Here is a 21,471-nt window from a genome sequence, read left to right on the forward strand (position 1 = left end):
ACAAGAGCCCAATCACTTGAGCCACATCTGCTTCCCAACATTTAATTTTTAAACTTTGTGTTTCAGGAAAGAATCTTTGGCTTCCTCCATCTCATTATTATTAAAATATTTCCCCATATTTTCTCCTAGTATTTTTCAAAAAATTTTTTTTACATTTAGATCATTTAATTCATGATTAAATTATTTTATTTAATTTATAGTTACTAATAAGGAAGATATCTAATTTGTTTCCCTCAAAATGGATATAGTAAATTATCCTCATACCATTTAGTGAAGAATATTTATCTCAGCTGAAATGGCATTGTAACTATACACTAAATTCCCTAAATATATGAATATATTACCGTTCCACTGAATTACTAGTCTATCCTATCAGAAGTATGTTACTTTATTATAGTGTTAAATTATATTTTGATACCTCAAAGGGCAAAACCACTTTTTGTTATTAGCCTATTTGAAAATTTTCTTGCTATTCTTGCACACTTACTATTCCAGAATAACTTTAAAATCAACTTGTCATTTAAAACAAGATCCCATTAGGATTTTTTTGTTTTTTAAGATTTTTATTTATTTCTCTCCCTGTCCCATCCCACCTCCCCCCCCCCCCCCCGCTGTCTGCTCTCTCTGTCCATTCACTGTGTGTTCTTCTACATCTACTTGTATTCTCATCAGGCATCACTGGGAAACTGCATCTCTTTTTTGTTGCATTGTCTGGCTGCGTCAGCTCTCCGTGTGTGTGGCACCACTCCTGGGCGGGCTGCACTTTTTTTTTTTTCCACATGGGGTGGCTCTCCTTGCAGGGCGCACTCCCTGCATGTGGGGCACCCCTACACAGGGGCACCCCTGCATCGCACGGCACTCCTTGCGTGCACAACAGCATTTGCACATGAGTCAGGAGGCCCTGGGGATAGAACCCTGGATGTTCTATATGGTAGACGGACGCTCTATCAGTTCAGCCACGTCCACTTCCCTATTAGGATATTACAACTGAAATATAGATTGATTTCAGAAGAATACATAATGTAACAAAATTAAGTCTTCCCATTCAGAATCATTTATCATGATTTTTATTCACATCTTCCGTACCCCACAGTATAGGTTTTCAGTCACATACATTTCTTCAATTTATTTTTGAGATTGTACAGCATAGTGGTTAAGAGTAAATCCAACTCTGCCATTAGGAAAAAAGGGGCTAATCCCTGCACTTATCTCATAAAGTGGTTCTGAAGTTTAAATTAGTTAATATACTTTAAAAGTGCCTAACACATACTAAGTACTCAATCAATGTTAGCTCTTTTTATATATCTCTGTTTTTCTATACAGCACTAATCAGCACAAAAATACTTTTTGTTTACTGTCCTTTTCCTCTAAAATATAATCTCCAGGAAGGTAGGGACTTGGTCTTAATCACTATACCCCCAGCATCTACAACAATTGTACAGCAAAAAAGAGATGCTAGGCGGCGGACTTGGCCCAGTGGTTAGGGCATTCGTCTACCATATGGGAGGTCTGCGGTTCAAACTCCGGGCCTCCTTGACCCGTATGCAGCTGGCCCATGCGCAGTGCTGATACGTGCAAGGAGTGCCATGCCACGCAGGGGTGTCCCCTGCGTAGGGGACACCCACGCGCAAGGAGTGTGCCCCATAAGGAGAGCCACCGAGCGCAAAAAAAAGTGCAGCCTGCCCAGGAATGGTGCCGCACACATGCAGAGCTGACACAAGATGATGCAACCAAAAGAAACACAGATTCCTGTGCCACTGACAACAACAGAAGCGGACAAAGAAGACGACACAGCAAATAGACACAGAGAACAGACAACTGGGGGGGAGGGGAGAGAAATAAATAAATAAATCTTTTTAAAAATTAAAAACTTTAAAAAAAAAAGAGGTGCTAAATTTGATATAAACTATTATACTTCACTTGACAGGGATTGCTGAACCTCATTATTTCCCTATTCTCAAAATTTCTTTATTAAATCTGTGCTTTTACGGTAATTCACTTTAAATGCTTTCTTGGAAGCAGGCATGGTATAAAGAAAAGGCAATTAAAAATAACTTCACGGAGAAGAGATCAGCTCTATAAGCTGACCAGTGATTTCTCTAACCTGCTTTTCTCATGGTTTCTTATGCTGACTTTCTCGTCATAAGAACTGCAGTGATTCCATACATAGCAGCTTTTAGGTTAGTGCAAGTTCATATTATTAGCTCCAGTCTAAAAATATATCTATTTGGACAAATATTACTGCCTTAGAGCTGAAATATCTTAATGCTGGGCCAGAGCAGGCTCTGTGCCCTACTGACCCACCAAGACCCTGAATGAAAACTCTTAAGGAGTTATAAAAGTAGATGCTGGGGAAGCAGCTGTGGCGCAATCAGGTGGGCTCCCATCTACCATATGGGAGACCCTGGGTTTGCGTCCCAGGGCCTCCTTGTGAAGGCAAAGCTGGCCTGTGCACTGCGAAGAGCTGACAGCCGGTTGCCATGCAGAGCTGGTGCAGCAAGATGACACAAGAAAAGGGAGACAAGCAGATATAGAAAAAAAGTGCAAGGAATGGACACAGAGAAGAGAGAAAAAGAAAAGGAACAAGCCACAAGGGGATGAGTAAATAAATAATCTTAAAAAAAAAAAAAAGTAGGTGCATCCCCTCTGGGAATTATCCCAACTAAGGCTCCTGACTGTTGGATTACTGTTCAACTAAAGAATTTTCAGAACTTATCTGCATAATTCTAATTTCTGATATAAAATCAAAATTTTGTTAATACTCAGATGTTTAATTGTGAAGTCCACAAATTTAAAAGCAGTCTTCTGAAAAACTGAGAATGAGAGCTTCTGATGACCACATAATCTATACAGTATCTGCTCTAGTGTCCTCAGCAGCAAACTCAGCATATTCTGATAACATCAGTAACAATTTAAGACTACATAGCACTTTCATTATGCCTCATCCAATTCCACCTTATAATAAGGCAAAGATAAGGTAAATAATATAAATGGGGAACTGAAGCTCAAAGAACTTAAATGACTTATGTGAATATTCCACTTAAAGGGTCTTAATCCAAGAAATTATTAAAAGATTTCTTGAGGATAAAGACCATCATTAATTTAATCTTCATCCTGACTCCATGTTTAATAACCTGAAGGAAGTTTATGATTGACATGTAATTATAGAAATCACTGAATTCTAGATTCAGTGTCATTGTCTAGTTTTATAAATAATGGCCAAACATAGTTTTACATATTCTAGATCACAGTTTCCTTCACAATTTGTTTTTATAACAATATACCAGCAAATGTTATTCTCAAAGGATCTTTTAACTCATCTGTTTCCACACTGTTTTACTTGGTTTTTGTTTGTTTAAGATTTATTTTTATTTCCCCTCCTCATTGTTTTTTGCGTTTGCTGTCTGCTCTCTGTGTGCATTTGTTATGTGCTCTGTGTCTGCTCGTCTTCTCTTTAGGAGGCACTGGGAACCAAACCTGGGACCTTCCATGTGGGAAAGAAGTACTCAATCACTTGCGCCACCTCAGCTCCCTGCTTTGTTGTGTTTCTCACTGTCTTTCCTCTGTCTCCTTGTTGCATCACCTTGCTGTATCAGCTCACTTGCCTGTCCTGCCAGCTCTCTGTCTTGCTCACCTTCTCCAGGAGGCACCAGAAACCAAACCCAGGACCTCCCATGTGGGAGGAGGGAGCTCAATCACTTGAGCCACATCTGCTTCCCTCACTTGTTTTTGATAAGCTTTACTTGTTCACTTTGTAGTTGCCTTTGCTCATGGACATATCAGCAATATATATCTTGGCAGCGGAGTTGGCCCAGTGGTTAGGGTGTCCATCTCCCACATGGGAGATCTGCGGTTCAAACCCTGGGCCTCCTTGACTCGTGTGCAGCTGGTCCATGTGCAGTGCTGATGCGCGCAAGGAGTGCCCTGCCACGCAGGGGTGTCCCCGCATAGGGGAGCCCCACGCACAAGGAGTGTACCCCATAAGGAGAGCCACCCAGCACAAAAGAAAGTGCAGCCTGCCCAGGAATGGCGCCACACACACGAAGAGCTGACACAACAAGATGACGGAACAGAAAAGAAATACAGATTCCCATGCCGCTGACAACAACAGAAGTGGACAAAGAAGACCCAGCAAATAGACAGAGAACAGACAACCAGGGTGGGGGGGAAAGGAGAGATAAATAAATAATAAATAAATCTTTTTAAAAAAAAGTAATATATATCTTGAAAATATATACAGGCCTTCATCCAACAGAATTCTACTACCCCTGACATTTCTAGCCTTTTCATCCATTTCATCTCTGGTCCCAGAATCAAAGGTCTCTAACTTTCACCTCAACTAAAAAAAACAAAAATCCTTCCATGTAGAAATTACCTAGAGTTACAAGTCAATAGAATGTTTTGTGATGACTTAAATGTTCCATATCTGCACTGTCCAATACAATATGGTAGCCTCTAAACCACATGTGGCTACTGAGCACTTAAAATGTGGCTAATGCAACTGAGGAATTGAATTTTATTTTATTTTATTTTATTGTAATATAAATTAAAACTTAAATACTTGCACAACTAGTGGCTACTGTAAAAAGTACAGAGAGAAAAAAGCTTAATGTACTAATTGCCTAGACAGAAAACCTTCTCATACCACAGTAAAAGATAAAACTCTATGTTTGACTAAGAGCAGAGGTGGGAAGCATGGGGGGGTGGGAAATAGGTGAAATGTCTGCAAGCTGCAAAAGCTAAATAAATCTGAACTGAAAGCTCCATTCTATCCAGTGGCTAAGTAGTTTTCTTCTTATCTGGCCTTAAAGAAGCACACTGCCTATGTGCTACTCCTCATTTTGTCACCTTTGAAAATGGCATCTACTAACTACACATAACAGAAAAGGCATGTTCATCCAAGTCAGTCTTACATAAGTCTGAATGGTAAACTGATGATTCTGTGTATGAAAGCCTATGGCAGATCCAGAACTATCCTCTAGTCTCTCATGATATGTTAAGTACCAAAAGCAAAAAATAAAACTATTTAAATATGATTCCAAAACTTGTGTGTGAGAAGGCGTGCACCAACACACACAAGCACCCCTGCTTCATCAACAAGCCATCTTAAATAGATTATTCACCATACCCTCAAGAAGAAAAGACATTACAAACCTTTTGGTGAAGGAAAACTGTTTTCCGTTCCTTTGCCAACAGGCGTAGCTGGCAAAGAGAGTGACGCTTGGACAGCAGAATCCATTTTTTCACAGTCTAGAGTTGGAGAACTGGGAGCTGACTTTCTGGTTACTTCCTGTTGTCTTTCCCGAACTGCTAGTTCTTGCCTTAAATCTGTGAAATGTTACAAACAATGGCAGTAAGAAGAAACAGATACATCTAACAAAGATACATATGGTAAATACCATAGAGACATACTTCTTAAATTACTATTTCTCAAAAAAGAATTTCCTATATAACTTTCATTTACACAGGTGTCTACTGGAATATAAATGATAATCCTATTGTCTCTAAATGATCTTGTGGAATTTAAAAATGTTATAATATAAGAGAACAATCACCTATATCTATATGCAAAAAGAAACAGAGCAAAGCCCAAAGTAGAACTCATAATGAACCCGGGTAACACAAAAATATTCTTTGCCAACTCATTTCCTTTTATTTGAAATGATGTAGTTTGTGGAGATTATTGCAGATTCAAAGTGTACTTCTGTAATTTTAAATGGGTAGGTGTTTTAAATTGATTATCACTATGAAATATTTTATTTTAAAAGTATTGAGAACAGTTAAAAAAGTTTTATCAAATACTGAACTATTAACCCAAAATTTTTTTCTTTTTAATATGAGAAATGGATGTTTTTATTCAACGGAAAAATACGGAATGCTTCACAAATCTGCGTGTCATCCTTGCATAGGGGCCATGCTAATCTTCTCTGTATCATTCCAATTTTAGTATATGTGCTGCCGAAGCGAGAACATTAACCCAAAATTAATGGTTTTTCCCAGGTATATAACTGACCTACAGATATTTGCTTATGCTAAAAAAGGATACAAAGTTATTATTTCAGGCATTATATAATTTATGAACAGCTCTTCAGATAAATAAAGTCCCCCTCAAAAATAAAAGGAAAAAGCATGAAGAAACAATTTCTAAAAGCCAATACATTTTGGACAACAGTAATTAAATCACAAGTAATCAAAGAACTACAAATTAAAACAAAGAAATATCAATCCTCATCTTTCAAATTGATTTTTAGATCATTTTTAACATTAACAGTGCTGAGTAAAGTGTCGGAAGGACAGCTATTCTAAGAAAATCAAATATATCCGAAATATTATGCATGAGGATCCTACACAGCACTGCTTATAGCAAAAAAGTAACAACTGGGAAGTGGACGTGGCTCAACTGATAGAGCATCTGCCTACCATATGGAGGGTCCAGGTTTTGATCCCCAGGGCCTCTTGACCCATGTGGTGAGCTGGCCCACACACAGTGCTGCCGTGTGCAAGGAGTGCTGTGCCACGCAGGGGTACCCCCAAGTAGGGGTGCCCCACACGCAAGGAGTACTCCCAGTAAGGAGAGCTGCCCCACGTGAAAAAAGCATAGCCCACCCAGGAGTGATGCCAAACACATGGAGAGCTGAAGCAGCAAGATGATGCGACAAAAAAGAGACACAGTTTCCCAGTGCCGCCAGATAATGCAAGCAGACTCAGAAGAACACACAGTGAATGGATACAGAGAGGAGATAACAGGGGGGAAGGGGAGAGAAATAAATAAAACAAATCTTTAAAAAAAAAAAAAGTAACAACCAATAATAAAGGACTCATTAAATAAAGTATAACTATATATAATTAGAATATTATCCCTTTTTTTTTTTTTTTTGAGGTACCAGGGCAGGGGATTGAACCTAAGACCTCATATGCAGAAGCTGGCACTCCATCACTAAGCTACAATGGCTCCCAAGTTGTTGCTTTTTTTCATTTGTTTGTTGCTTATTTTTTGGTTTTTAGGAGGCACCAGAGAGCAAAACCAGGACCTCATATGTGGGAAGCAGGAGCTCAACCACTTAAGTTACATCCTCTCCATCCAATTTTTTTTTAAAACATGTTTTAAAATATTTTTTAAAGGCATGGATTATATTCACTATATTAAGGAGTAGGAAAGAGAAGGATAAAAAGCTATACGTAAAAAACTATATATAGTGTGGTCTCTTTTATATACATATATATAAAATAAATATAGATGTGTTTATGTATAGTCATAGAAAAGATTGGAAAGAAATACAGCAAACTACTAGTGGACTCTCCCTAGACAAAGGGATTGGCAGTGATTTCTATTTTCTTCTTTATAATAGTCTGTATCCTACTATGCATAAGCAAAAAGGGGGAAAAGGGAAAACTTCAAAGAAAAATACATATTCATCTTGTATACAGCAATATGTGCACATGCATGGTGTTATTATGTATATAACACAAAATTACTTAGGTAGAAGCAGTAGGGAGAAATAAAAAACAAGTAATATATACACAGTGGTAGTAGTTAAGGCTTTGGGAAACCGTTTGAATCGCAGCTGACTGGCTATATGATCTTGGACAAAATTCAAAACTCTCTGTGCCTCAGTTTCTAATCTATAAAATTATTTTATTTATAAATGTATATAGTATATAAGTATTATTTAATACCTACTTCATCAACTCTATAAGGCAGGTTATTATCCCTACTTCATAGAATTAAGGAGGTAGATATGAAATAAGTTAACAGATCAAAGCTCTAGCATAGTACTTGATGAAAGTCTATACATGCGTTACAAAAAAAAAGTTGATCGTTAAGCTTCCTTAGAACTCTGGCTTACAGACAATAACAGATATATATTCTTTAAGTTACAAATTTACCTCTTGCTTCATCCTTTAACCTCTGTACAGATACCAACAAAGACTCCTTTTCATCAAGTTCACTTTCTAAAAATGCATTTCGTTCAATGGCCTGATTTAGCCTTTGTTCAAAGTCTTCCAGTGAAACTATCGTTGCCCTAAAAAAATACATGTATTAAGAGTCCATGAGTGCAATAAATAATATGTGCAAATAGTTACTATAAAAGGAAACTCATTGTCTTTCATGCCACTTCCTGACCTAGCCACCCTAGCCCAATTATGACCTTACCCCCTTCAGATCCCAGTGGCATCAGTGCCTCAATCTGCTATCATTTAGGGCCATTCAATACATTGTCTTCCTTTAAACCTCTATCTAAAGTTCTTAAAGATCCTTAAAGGAAGGTCATTTATTAAATGACTTAGCTCTCTATTGGATTTCAAGCACAATAAAATCAAGTCTACAAATAAAAAAGGAAAATTTTTAAAAATCAAGTTTATACATTTTCAGGAAGAAATTTTTCAGTAGTTTTAGAGTATGTAAGAATTAACTAGGAATTTAAAACACAAAGTCCCCAGGCCCCAATACAAAGTTTCTAATTCTAAAAGTCTAGAACATAGCCCAGAATGGTGCATTTTTAACAGGTTGCCTACCACACACATACTTGATTCTGTAGACTACATTTTGAGAAATTCGGACCTATAAGCTGATGTCTCCCAACTCTACCTCTAGCTGGAAACTCCCTTCTGAGCACTAGAGATTTGTGTTTCCAGCTCCTGGAAAGAACATAAATTTTAAAAGTTCTACTAGTCCCTCAAACTCATATTCAAAAGTAAACTCATTTTTTTTTTCTTTATTTTCTTTAAGGAGGTACCGGGAACTGGACCCAGGATTTTGTACACGACAAGCAGGCATTCAACCACTGAGCTACACCTGCTCCCCAACATTTACTTTTCTGCTTCCTGCCTTTCTCATCTTAGTTATTCATTCAACATTAACTGGCACCTTCTACGAGCCACATACCCACTATGTGCTATCTGCTACAGAAATAGAATTCCCTGCCCTCAAATTTGAATTCTACATGCCATGTTCAATTTATCAAGCCCTGCCAAATGGCAAAATGCTTTCAAATCCATTCCTCTTCTCCAACCTTCTACTACTGACTTGCTTTTTCATTCATCATCCTGATTACTCCCAAATAGTCATCACAATTCCTCCTCCCTATATCACATTCTTCAATATCTTCTCAACTCAAAATCTATTATTCCTTTGTTTAAAACATCTTAAAGAGCTCCCTACTCCCAAGAGTTCTTTAAAACCTGGCACGCAAGGTTCTTCACAACCTGGCCCAATCACCTTCCTGTCTCATCCTTTAGTTGCAAGTCTCTATACACTTCAAAGTGAACACTACTACCTAATGCACTTTCCTTTCTCTTTGTCTCTGAATCTTTCTTCATCTAATTAATTTTTCCTTGCGGACTCAGTTCCAATATCTGCAAAGGCTTCCCTAATTCTCCCAGGGAGCTTTAGCTGCTCCTTTCTCAATATGCTGTAGTAGCGTTTACATTTTTTACTAGAGCATTTATCCTACTTCTCTCCCTTAAGGGTAGTGACCCGCTTATCTTTGTATCTTCAAGCACCTCATCAGGCACTTCAGTGTCAATAAATATTAAGGAAAGAGATACCAGGAAGTAACTGTAAAGTAACAGAAATTAAGTTTGAAATGGGTAAGAAATAACTAAAGATGTGTAAAAGTTTGACAACAGTAACAGTAAGCCATTGTTGGTTATTCAGCAAAATCATAATGAAAGCAATATTTTGAGAAAATTCATCTGTCAATATTAAACAGAAGAAAATGAAAAAAAACAAGGAAAATTTTAGAGAAAAAGATCAGGTAGGAGATAACTACAGAATTCAGGTATAAGATGTAAGGACCTAGAAAAAGTATGATCATATTTAGAATATGGAGAGAAAGATGGAGGAATAAATCATATGGGTTGTAAAGAAAAACCAATAGAAACAACAATAGTAAATGAGAGAAGAGAAAAAGGAAAAATGGAAAGAGAAGGACTTGGAAGAGCATCATCTGAGAGATAAAGATTTTGGGTTAGTTTCAATTCGATGAGCTACATACAGGTGACATGACATACCAAAAGGAAATCTCTAGGACCAAGATCTAGGTGAGAGGCTGAGCCTAACGATACAGACTTTAATCACTGATTGCCAACTTTGGTAATTCTAACAAAACACACTTCATCCCTTTACCTTTTTGCTCGTTCCAGGTCATCATTGGCCTGCTCCAGCTCTCTTACATACTTATGTAATTGCTCCTTAATGGCCCGAGTCTGACTTAAATCATCTTCTAATACTGAGACCTGCTTGTAGCTCTGGGCATACTGATGTTCTAATTTTTCCTGAAGGAACGAGGATACGGAGAAATGGAGGCATCGTTAACATAGAGTTTTCTTTAATAAAGCACATAACCCAAGCTCAAGGAGAAAAAAAAACAAAAAACAAGGAATTTACCCAAAACCTGAGTTGCTAGTACCCCTATCTTTATAATATTTAAAAACCATTAAATTACACATTCATTCCAGTGCCTTTTATTGGTTTTGTTTTTTGTTTTTGTCCTCGATGCCTGGCAGACCTCATTCTAATGGTGCCTTGACTCATATAAATATTTAGTCAACCATTCTCCACTCAAAAAAATTCTAATAATGCTTCCTCTGAGCATTATTAGAAAAGGAGTAAAATATTGAAATCCTTGCCTCTAAAACCCCAAACTTGGTGGGGGAACCTCTAGGTTCTGAAGCATAGAGAAGTAGATTGCCACTAAGACTTCAAATTCCCTAGCCTCTAGACTGCCCTTACCCTACCTTTCCCAAGTCCACCTACTCTCCAGACACAGAAACTCCCCTTCTCACCCTCCAAGCATTTGGCTAAGCAGGTGGTAAAGCGTAGCAAAAACAGTGAATCCTTTACAACAGTTAATCCTTTTACAACTGAAAATTCCTTTTTAGAAGGAAATTTTTTAATTCCAAACTAGACTCCAATCCTGAGGGGGCTATGAACAATAAAGAAATAAATGTACATCTAATATAAATATAATTTAAAGTAGATTCTGTCAAAACAGATAAGTAGGCAGCTTTTGAAAATTATAAAAGCTACAATATGTTGTTATAATAGGAATATTATTGCTAGAAAACTGACAGCTTTCAAGTATCTAAGTAAGCTCTAAACCTTTCCCTTGGTTCCATAAAAGAAAGTACATTTTATTTCAAAAATACACTTTAAGCCTCTTTTTATATTTTTTTGTTGCATACTGCTTTTAAGCACAACCTGGAAAATATATTTCTCATTTTAATAAAACACACCAGCCTTCTACTGCCAGAATTACCTTTAATGCTTCCACTTCATATTTCAGTCTTTGGTTATCAGCTTGCAAGTCTCTATTTCTTTGTTCAGCCTGTACTAACTGTGCCTCCAACTCTGCTTCTAATTCTCTGCTTCCTTCCTGGAATTCAACAAGCTCATCCCGAGCTTCCTGGAAGCTAATGAGAAACAAGGTGAGAACAATGAGTTATAATATGAACCAAAAGGATCATCTTAAAAATGATTATCAATTCAATTATTTTTATCTGAATGCTAATGCTAACTACTATAATATCTACTAAGAAAGGAAATCTGTTTTAAATTTCTCAGTCTACATATTCAGAGTTCAATGAAAATGAGATGTAAGCCCCAAAGGACTCACAAATCAACAATTACAATAGTTATGAAAAGTAAGACAACATGGTTCAATATCATTAACTTCTTCCTCCAGAGAATTCAGAGAGGTCCATGAACATAGATGGGGGGGAAATGCATCTTTACCTTTCACTAAAGCAACTGAAATTTGGCATTTTCTTCAACTGTGTTCCATAGAAATCACAGATATTTTCAGAATCACAATAGAATTATTGCAGATATCTCTAAATATCATTTTTCAAATCGCTACCTCAAAATTACGGTAGTGGGAAAACGGGCTTGGCCCAGTGGTTAGGGCGTCCATCTACCACATGGGAGGTCCGCGGTTCAAACCCCGGGCCTCCTTGACCCGAGTGGAGCTGGCCCATGCGCAGTGCTGATGCGCGCAAGGAGTGCCCTGCCACGCAGGGGTGTCCCCACATAGGGGAGCCCCACGCACAAGGAGTGCACCCGTAAGGAGAGCCGCCCAGCGCGAAAGAAAGTGCAGCCTGCCCAGGAATGGCGCCGCCCACACTTCCCATGCCCCCACACTTCCCATGCCGCTGACGACAACAGAAGCAGACAAAGAAACAAGACGCAGCAAATAGACACAGAGAACAGACAACCAGGGGAGGGGGGAAATTAAATAAAATAAATAAATAAATCTTTCACCAAAAAAAAATTTATAGTAGTTATTTACACTCACAACTAGATCTTTTTATTTAATGCTTTAATAATGATGCATGGAAACAGATGTGGCTCAAGTGATTGGGCTCCCATCTATCATATGGGAGGTCCAGGGTTCGATTCCTGGGGCCTCCGAGTGAAGGCAAGCTGGCCTACACAGAGAGCTGGCCCACACAGAGAGTTGGCCCTAGCAAAGAGCTGACGCAACAAAATAAGAAAAAAAAGAGGGAGACGCAAAGGAGAGACATGAGAGACACAACAAACCAGGGAGCTGAGGTGGCTCAAGCGATTAAGTGCCTCTCTCCCACATTGGAAGGTCCCAGGATCAATTCCCAGTGCCTCCTGAAGAGAAGATGAAAAGACACAGAACAACATGCAGCAAATGGACACAGAGAGCAGACAGCGAGCGCAAGCGGCAAGGGGGGGAATAAATAAAAATATTTTAAAAATAATAATAATAATGAAGCACATATTAGTATCCCACAAATTAGTTTTATCTTTAGATAACTGCTTTTCAAGATGACTGCTTTCCTTTGTGATTCTATCATTTAATTTTATGCATTTAAATACATTATTTTAGGGGAGCAGGTATAGCTCAGTGGTTGAGCACCTGCTTCACACGTATGAGGTTCCAGGTACCTCCTAAAAAAACAAACAAACAAAAAAGAACATTATTCTGAGAACGAGTCAATAGGCTTCACTGACCTATTAAGGAATCTATGGCACAAAAAGATTAAGAACCCTTGCCACAGACACATACCCTTGTATCAATTGGCACAATATAATATCTGGCTTAAGTTATGAAATAGCAATAAAGATTTGATAGGGCTTAGTAAACTCTGTTAACCAAAGTAGGAAAATGTATATTTTTAAAAAGAAAGTAAAGCCAACTTTACATGCCTAAAAAGGTTATTCTCCAAAGGTTTTCCCAACTAATAAATTGCTCCATACCCCTGAAGCTCTCCCGCCTCCCTCAGAGCTTTGCTGGCTCCAAACACTGATGATGTTTGCCTGAAGAGAACTAAAGTCTATTAAATGGAGCTGTAAATAGCTGATCAATCTCCAAAAGACCAAAATGATGAGGCAGAATCAGGGCATATACAGCAGGCCAAAGATGGCCAAGTCTAGTAATAAGCATAAAAGGAGGTAAACTATCAGAAGAAATCACAAATGACACTAAAGACTTTTTTTTATAATCTTAGTAATTGGAATAATGAATAGATTTAAGATACTCTTTTACTATTTAAACACAGCAATGTTACAATTATTTTTAGAATCCCAAATCCTAACCTAAAACTCTAAATTTAGCTTTATGTTAAAAAACAAAATGCACAAGCTAGCCATATTGCATTCCAAATGCCCTCCCCTAATTTTAGTGAGCTTTTCAAATATTACCTTTGTTTATACTTCAAGGAAAGTTTCTTCCAATAAGCAGTTTCTTCCTTTAAACTTGAAAAATCTGGTATATCTTCACCATCCATGATCAAGAAAGCCTGTAAAATATTAAAGACAAACTGTTACAAATTAAATAGAGAACTTAAGTATCTAAGTTAAAGGGTAAAATCTGGGACGGCACTAAACATGCAGCATTTCAGAGGGAGTTAAAGATAAAACATTTTTTAAAGTATTGGTTAACCTTTAATATAACCAGGGCAAATAAATCAATTCACTGCCCCACTCTCAGGGACCACCAATACTGTGGAAGAGGTATTGATAGGAGATATGGTCAACAAAGTCCTTTGGTGTAAAATTACATGAGGCACTTCTGGTTGTGGCACTAATTTCTGGGTGAACTGGCCCCACAGAACCATCCCACATATAGGGACTCCAGCAGTTGGTTTAAAGCCAACTGGTCTTCTGGGAATCAGGTGACGGAAACAAGCACATTGCCAGAGGGGCCACTACTGCATGCCCTTCTTTTGTACAATTTCTTCAAAACACCTGCTTGGAACATTTTATGCCAGGTGACCCAACAGGGAGATCAGGTACCACATTCCCACTAATTTACTATTAATATATTTCTAAAAACCTATTAATTATCTTTTAAATTTAAGCTTCCTTCAAAAATACATTAATCTCCCAACCTCAATGTTCTTTCATCTTGGTTCTTCTCCCAAGGCATTTGGGGAAGGGTGGGGAGGGAATATATATAAAAATATAGATAACTATATATTTTTTTAACCTTTTGGATGGGCTACCTAAAATTCCCAATTGACTGTCAGGCTAGCTGAATACCAAAATCTTTGTACCCTCTCTCTAGATTCAGGACTAGTGTTTCAGTCTTAGTTCCTATACTCCCTTCTCAGTCATTAAGCCTATTTTATAAACCAGCAATACTGTACAAAACTGTTTTAACACACCATGCTGTTCCAAGTTCTGGATACTGCTATTATTATTATTATTATTATTATTATTATTATTATTATTAGAGAAGCTGTGGTTTACAGAACAGTTATGCATAAAATACAGGATTCCCATATGCCATTCTATGACACCGTACATTGCTGTGATACATTTGTTACAAATAATGAAAACACCTTTTTATAATTGTACTATTAACTAAAGTCCATGGCTAAACTTAGGGTTCACTGTTTATGCAGTGCAGTTAACATGGGTTTTGTTTTGTTTATTCTAGTACCAGACATATAACCTTTCTCCCTTTAACCACATTCAGATATATATTTCAGTGCTGTTAATTACATTTACAATATTGTATTACCATCACCACCATCCATTACCAAAACATTTCCATCATTCCAAATAGGAACTTTTTTAAGCCTTAACTTTCAATGCCCTTTTCCCTATCCTGTCTCCTGGCAAACTGGGTCCGGATGCTTTTGCAAGTGTTTTCTCTAGCTTGAATGGCTCTCCTTCCCTTGTGCAGTTGGAAAGCTCACATTTATCCTTTCAAACATAGCTGCCATCTTTTCCAGAAAGTCTTTCCTGCCTTTACCCATATAGCATTAAAATCTAACCCCTCCTGACTACTACTAAAGAAAACCCCAAACATGCTTTCTGTAATACACTTCCCACACAGTCATGAATTGTCTTACAGCTCTGTGTCCCCTATTAGGCTGTATATATTGTTGTTATTCATTTCTATCCTAGCATAACACCTTGTACATAGCAGATATGCAATAAGATTTACTGAATCAAACAAATTGATTCAACCTAATCCAGACTGGAGAGCAAGAACTCAAGACCAGCTTTAAAGGTAATCAATAGGGAGTAGGTGTAGCTCAGTGGTTTGAGCACCTGCTTCACATATAAGAGAAACAGGGTTCAATCCCTGGTACCTCTTTTCTACAAAGTAATAAAGTACTTTTTAATAAAAGTAGTAAAAACTTGGAGTTGTAGAGAACTTGGAGTTCATCTAGAACAATCGACTCATGAAGGTTTAGCAAAAACTCAGTCATAGATGAGAATATAGAACTCCAATTTCAGGGTGGGTATACCAGAGGTAAACAAGAGCGGTTTCTAATTAAATAAATGTTTACTTTTTACTGTTCATTTAACTCCTTTGAGGCCTACTGCAAATTTTCCTTCTTAGTCAAGTCTTCCCTGATCACATCATCTGTTAAGTCATTCTTTCAACTGTCTTAATTTACCAGACAGCTTCAAAGGTTTTTGAAAGAGATGGATTATTGATATACTTTGTATCCCTTCATGGCCCCAAGCATAATGCCTTGCTCAGAGAAAGCTTTAATGCTTGCAAACATTTACCTAGCACCTACTAAGAAAGTGTTAAGCATCCTTAAGCACTGGAATAAATATTTATTGACCAAATGTGCCCTCCTCTAATCTAACTAAAGCGTACTTTTGACCATATTACTCTTGGACACAAGAGCACATTAAGATGTAAAGAACAGTTCTGGGAGTTCTATTAAGGCTGGGTTCTAGTGTTCTAGTTCTGACACCAAATTTCTTAACAAACTGCTTAATCTCATAGGGTCTCAGTTTTTTTTCATCTAGTGAGGGTCTGAAATACTAAATTATATACAAGTATGTATGCTGACTAGTACATATCCTGATTCATTTTATATCCTTCCTCCATCAAAGTTCTTGATTCCCACTCCACTTTCCCAGATGCAAGGATGTTATTTGTAATTGTAATTTAGTTTGTAGTAAAGTGTAAATGAGGATGAAGCTAGTCCAGCAGCAAGAAGCATTTAGATTTCAAACAAAGATGGAAAGTGCTTAAATGCATCACCATGTGGTATCAATAGCTTCTCAGAGTTACTGCCTAAGTCCTTGAGAAGAGGGATATTTTTTTTTTCATATTTCATATTAACAACCCCAGATCAAGACAGAATTACAAGCCATATGAGAGAAGCATTTGGAAGTAAGGCAACAATCCCTGTGTCCCCTGAATGCTCTACATGAGGTCTTTCCCAGAAATACCCCCAAAATAGTTGTAACTATATTTGAAATTTCTAAGTCTAGCCCCTAAAGAAGTTGATTACATGCTCAAAGGTACTAGTCCTCAAATTTGAATTGATACTACCATTTGAACACTGGCAACTAAGTATCCAGGTACAGCTCAAATATTCAGAGTTTTGCAAAATGTTACGAATACCAGGAATGACACAAGAACAAAGTTCTGCTGCTACTCACTCTATCTTAAACCAGAAACATTTGAAGAGAAATAAAAGGTTAAATTTCTCCAGCTAGTTCTTTGAGAGCAGGAACTATCTTATTTAAAATTTTCTTCTGCATCACCAGAAACATGGAGCATAGTAGAAGTTTGTCAATTTTTGTTGATTTACCATCTTTCTTTCATTACTCTCTTTACTTTTAAAACACCAGTGTCTTTTATCAATATCTGAATTGCTATTTCAGGAATGGCATAAACATAAAGATTTGTGGGTGATTTAATTCTATCTCACAATGCACCACCAGCTATTAAATCGGATTATAAAACCTATCACTCTTGGCTGTGCAAAATAATTATCCTGATGTATAAGCAAACCCACATTCACAGTTTAATAATTATATATATACATGTACATATATACATATATATATATAATCATTCAGTATAGGCTCTGCATCAAAGAAATCAAAGAATAGGAAGCTGTGGGACTTATGAGGAAGAACCTTGGAGATAACACTGCACACTAGCTACCTAACATAATCATCACCCAGTCCTTCAGTCTTAACTATGACAATCAAGAACTACCAGGCAAATGAGAAACCCAGTAGCATGACTACGAAAATACCATGACTTATTGAACTGAGAGGAGACAAATAATTCTGGAAATGACAGAATTTTTTTCTCATACAAAAATTCAGGAGGGTTACCTCCTACACACTTCCTAAAACAGTTGCAAAAGAAGGGAGAAAATCAGGAAGGAGGATAGCACAGGATACAGGAAATAAAGGTTCCAACCCAGAACTGCAATTATGAGAAGTCTCAGGATGAAGCCTAGTTCATCAGGCCTAGAGAGTAACTAAGCCAGATGGATGGCTACAAGAAAAATGGGAAATCCCACATAAAAGATAGAGAAGCTTTATCCAGCTTTATCCAACATGACGTTGTGGTGATGGCACATTACTCTTTTGTCAATAAGGAAAAAAAAGCTATTGGAAACTCCAGGAAAATAAAAAAAGCAGTATAAGAAAGTCCTGATCCTTATATGAAACATTATTAAAATCAGTGGTTTCAAGTGTAAAAATTTTAATTTACTGATTTTATGTTATTTTAAGAAATTGGGATAAGGCCCAAAACTTCAAAGCCATCAATGAACTTCCTATTTTTGGTCTTAAATTTATCATAAGTTGCTTCCTTGTAAGATTCCAAGATTTGGTAATAAGTTTATATTCTCCTTTTTCATGTCCTTTCTGATTTCTGCAGACTTTGACAGTAACATGTCACAGCCTTGGTCTTCCCAAAGTGAGTATTTCTCATCTTTGTTTATTATAATTTGGCAGCCATCTCAATCCCTTAAATATTTTAGTTGTTATCTTTGGGCCTTTCCTAGATTATATAGATTGCTTTTTGGAGTTGAGTGACTGGTGCTACTTCAATACTTTTGGCATTTTATTCCCTGGTAGGATAATTTTTCTTTTAAGTTTCCAGTACTCTGTTACTGTGCAGCATTTGATGATAATGCTTATTGTATAGCCCATAAGCAGGTACTATTATGGAAGTTTATGACTGTTACATGCTGCATTAGTCAGCCAAAGGGGTGCTGATGCAAAATACCAAAAATTGGTTGGCTTTTTAAAGGGTTTTTATTTGGGGTTGGAGCATACAGATACCAGACCATAAAGCATATGTTACTTCCCTCACCAAATTCTATTTTCAAGTTTTGGAGCAAGATGGCTGCTGATGTCTGCAAGGGTTCAGGCTTCGCGGGTTCCTCTGGGCTCAGCTCCTGTTTTCTCCACAAGGTCAGCTGTAGTCTATGAGGCTCACTAGGCTTTGCCTCCCCCCACAAGGTCAGCTGTAGACTATCAGGCAAACAGCTCTGTCTCTTTCCCCAGGGCTCCAGCTTAAGAACTCAGCATCAAACTCCAACATTAACAACCCTCAGCTCTGTCCTTTACTATGCCTTTCATCTGTGAGTCCCCACCTACCAAGGGGTGGGGGCTCAATGCCCTAATAACATGACCCAATCAAAGCCCTAATCATAACTTAATCATGCCCCAGGTACAGACCAGATGACAAACATAACCCAGTATCTATTTTTGGAATTCATAACCATATCAAATTGCTACACATCTTTCTTGAGTTGTACTGGAATGTGGAACCAATCTGTCTATGAATAGGGTTAGGGTTGTTTTTATTTATAAATGTTATCATTCACATGCTTGCTTTAAAACTTTTCTGTGTGAGTACATTTGTTGTTGTTGACCCATTTATACAGCAACCGAGGCCTACAAGCAGTTATTATTTTGAAGAATGCTCAGCTAAGTAGGGATCCCTGATGAACCTCACTATTTACACCTCTGGGTGTACTGCAAAGTATTCCTTTATCCCTAATTTTTGGTTCTTGAATTGGGCCATATTCTTAAGACAGCTCACTTTTCCATCAGAGTTGCCTGGTGATCTCGGTTTTAAACATCCTTTGGTATGAAAATTCTTTTTTTTTTTAAATTTTTTTTATTACATTCAGAAAATATGAGGCCCCATATACTCCCTACCCCCTGAAAATTCTTGACTGTCTATTTCTACCTCTTGCATCCCACTTGTTCCCACTACTTATTTCCATATCAAATATTTCTAGCAAAATTATTTTAATATATGTTCTTATGTCACACAAGTTCCTTTATTCTCTTATTGAATCTTACGTGAATTGAATGCTGACTACAATTTTTCTAATCAGTCTTTTACAACTTGCTTATTGGACACTCAAATAGTATTATAATCTATATTACTAAAATGACCCCCATCTTTTCCAGAATAAACCAACAAAAACATTTAATCAGAAATAAGTCACAGCAAGATAGCACAGTGTTGAAGAGCCAAGATGCTAAAGTTAATCTGTCTGAGTTTGAATTCAGGCTCTACTACTTACTAGTTCGACAACCTTGAGCAAGTTATTTAATCACTCAGTGCCCCATTTCCTCACCTGTAAAATGGGGATAATAATTTACATTGGTTATAAAAATTGAGTGAGTTAATATTTGTAAAGTACTTAGAATAGAGCCTGGCACATAGTAAACACCGCATAAACGTTCATTAAGTTATAGAAAATTGGTAGTTCAGTAGTAAATCTTTGAAGTATAACCACAAAGTAAACATGCTTCAGAATTTATAACATACAGGGAAGCAGACTTGGCCCAGTGGTTAGGGAGTCTGTCTACCACACGGGAGGTCCACGTTTCAAACCCAGCCCTCCTTGACCCGTGTGGAGCTGGCCCATGCGCAGTGCTGATGCGTGCAAGGAGTACCCTGCCACGCAAGGGTGTCCATGCGTAGGGGAGCCCCACGCGCAAGGAGTGTGCCCCGTAAGGAGAGCCGCCCAGCGCAAAAGAAAGTGGATCCTGCCCAAGAATGGCGCCGCACACACAGAGAGCTGACACAACAAGATGACGCAACAAAAAGAAACACAGATTCCAGTGCCGCTGACAACAACAGAAGCGGAAAAAGAGGACGACGCAGCAAACAGACACAGAGAACAGACAACCGGGGCAGGGGAGGGGAAAGAAATAAATAAATACATCTTTAAAAAAAAAAGAATTTATAACATACAAATTCCTTAAAAGTAATCACTTAAGGAAGCTATTTGCATATTCCAGTGATACCATCATTACTGAAAACATCAAAAAATAAAAAAACGTACGTTTCCCAATGAAATGTACTGGATACATATAAATATTTTTTTAGATCATAAAATATATTACACAATATATATGGCTATAGTAATGCAATCATACAGTATTTGTCCTTTTGTGTCTGGCTTGCTTCACTCAACATAATGTCCTCCAGGTTCATCCATGTTGTCATATGCTTTACAACTCCATTTCTTCTTACAGCTGCATCATATTCCATTGTGACAATACACCAGTTTGTTTATCCATTCACCTGTTGATGGACACCTGGATTGTTTCCAACTTTTGGCAATCATGAATAACACCACTATGAACATGGGTGCACAGATGTCTATTCGTGTCACTGCTCTCAGTTCTTCTGGGTATATATTTACCCAGCAGTGGTACTGCAGTGTCATATGGCAAATTTATATTAAGCTTCTTTAGGAATTGCCAAACAGTCCTCCACAGTGGCTGTACCATTCTGCATTCCTACCAACAGTGAATAAGTGTTCCTATCTCTCCACATCCTCTCCAATACTTGTAGTTCTCTGTCTTTTTTAATAATGCCCATTCTTGTAAGTTGAAAACATTTTAAAAACTTCTCTTTTGGAATAGCCTTTAAGAGCCATATTAAGAACAAGAAGTTCTTACTTTGTGGTCACACTTCATTTGTATTATTTTTAATTGATAATATACAGCTTTATCAGATTTAGCCTTTCTAAAAATCAAACTCTTTACAAATAACAAAAATTTGCTACCACTGCAGATATTCAAACAAACGTTTCAGGGGCTTTAAAGACTGCGTTCAGTTTGCTTCAAGTTACAGCAGGAGGATGTGTTCCCTGTGTTATCTGAAACTATGTAACTAGAGCTATTTAGGCTATAGAAAGGTAGCCAATACAGAAAAACATACTGTTAAAGAATTACTTTAATGG

The 21,471-nt window shown here is 37.5% G+C and overlaps 1 protein-coding gene and 1 non-coding gene across 5 annotated transcripts in view; both read right to left on the reverse strand.

The window, feature by feature from the left end:
- NDEL1 (nudE neurodevelopment protein 1 like 1) overlaps positions 1 to 21,471 on the reverse strand; it is a 59,826-nt gene that overhangs the window by 17,358 nt on the left and 20,997 nt on the right. For all 4 annotated transcript variants that reach the window (XM_058283505.2, XM_058283504.2, XM_058283506.2 and 1 more), the window contains exons 2-6: positions 13,673 to 13,770; positions 11,262 to 11,415; positions 10,130 to 10,278; positions 7,888 to 8,024; positions 5,155 to 5,328 (exon numbers count right to left, since the gene is read on the reverse strand). In XM_058283505.2, coding sequence (XP_058139488.1) covers positions 5,155 to 5,328; positions 7,888 to 8,024; positions 10,130 to 10,278; positions 11,262 to 11,415; positions 13,673 to 13,758 — 700 coding nt within the window. In that variant the 5' untranslated portion in view covers positions 13,759 to 13,770. The remainder of the gene's footprint in view (positions 1 to 5,154; positions 5,329 to 7,887; positions 8,025 to 10,129; positions 10,279 to 11,261; positions 11,416 to 13,672; positions 13,771 to 21,471) is intronic.
- On the reverse strand, positions 5,865 to 5,971 carry LOC111759265 (U6 spliceosomal RNA). Its single transcript, XR_002793319.1, has one exon. It is a non-coding gene; the product is annotated as a U6 spliceosomal RNA (small nuclear RNA).

Source organism: Dasypus novemcinctus, chromosome 21, assembly GCF_030445035.2.
Source record: "Dasypus novemcinctus isolate mDasNov1 chromosome 21, mDasNov1.1.hap2, whole genome shotgun sequence".
Lineage (NCBI taxonomy): Eukaryota > Metazoa > Chordata > Mammalia > Cingulata > Dasypodidae > Dasypus > Dasypus novemcinctus.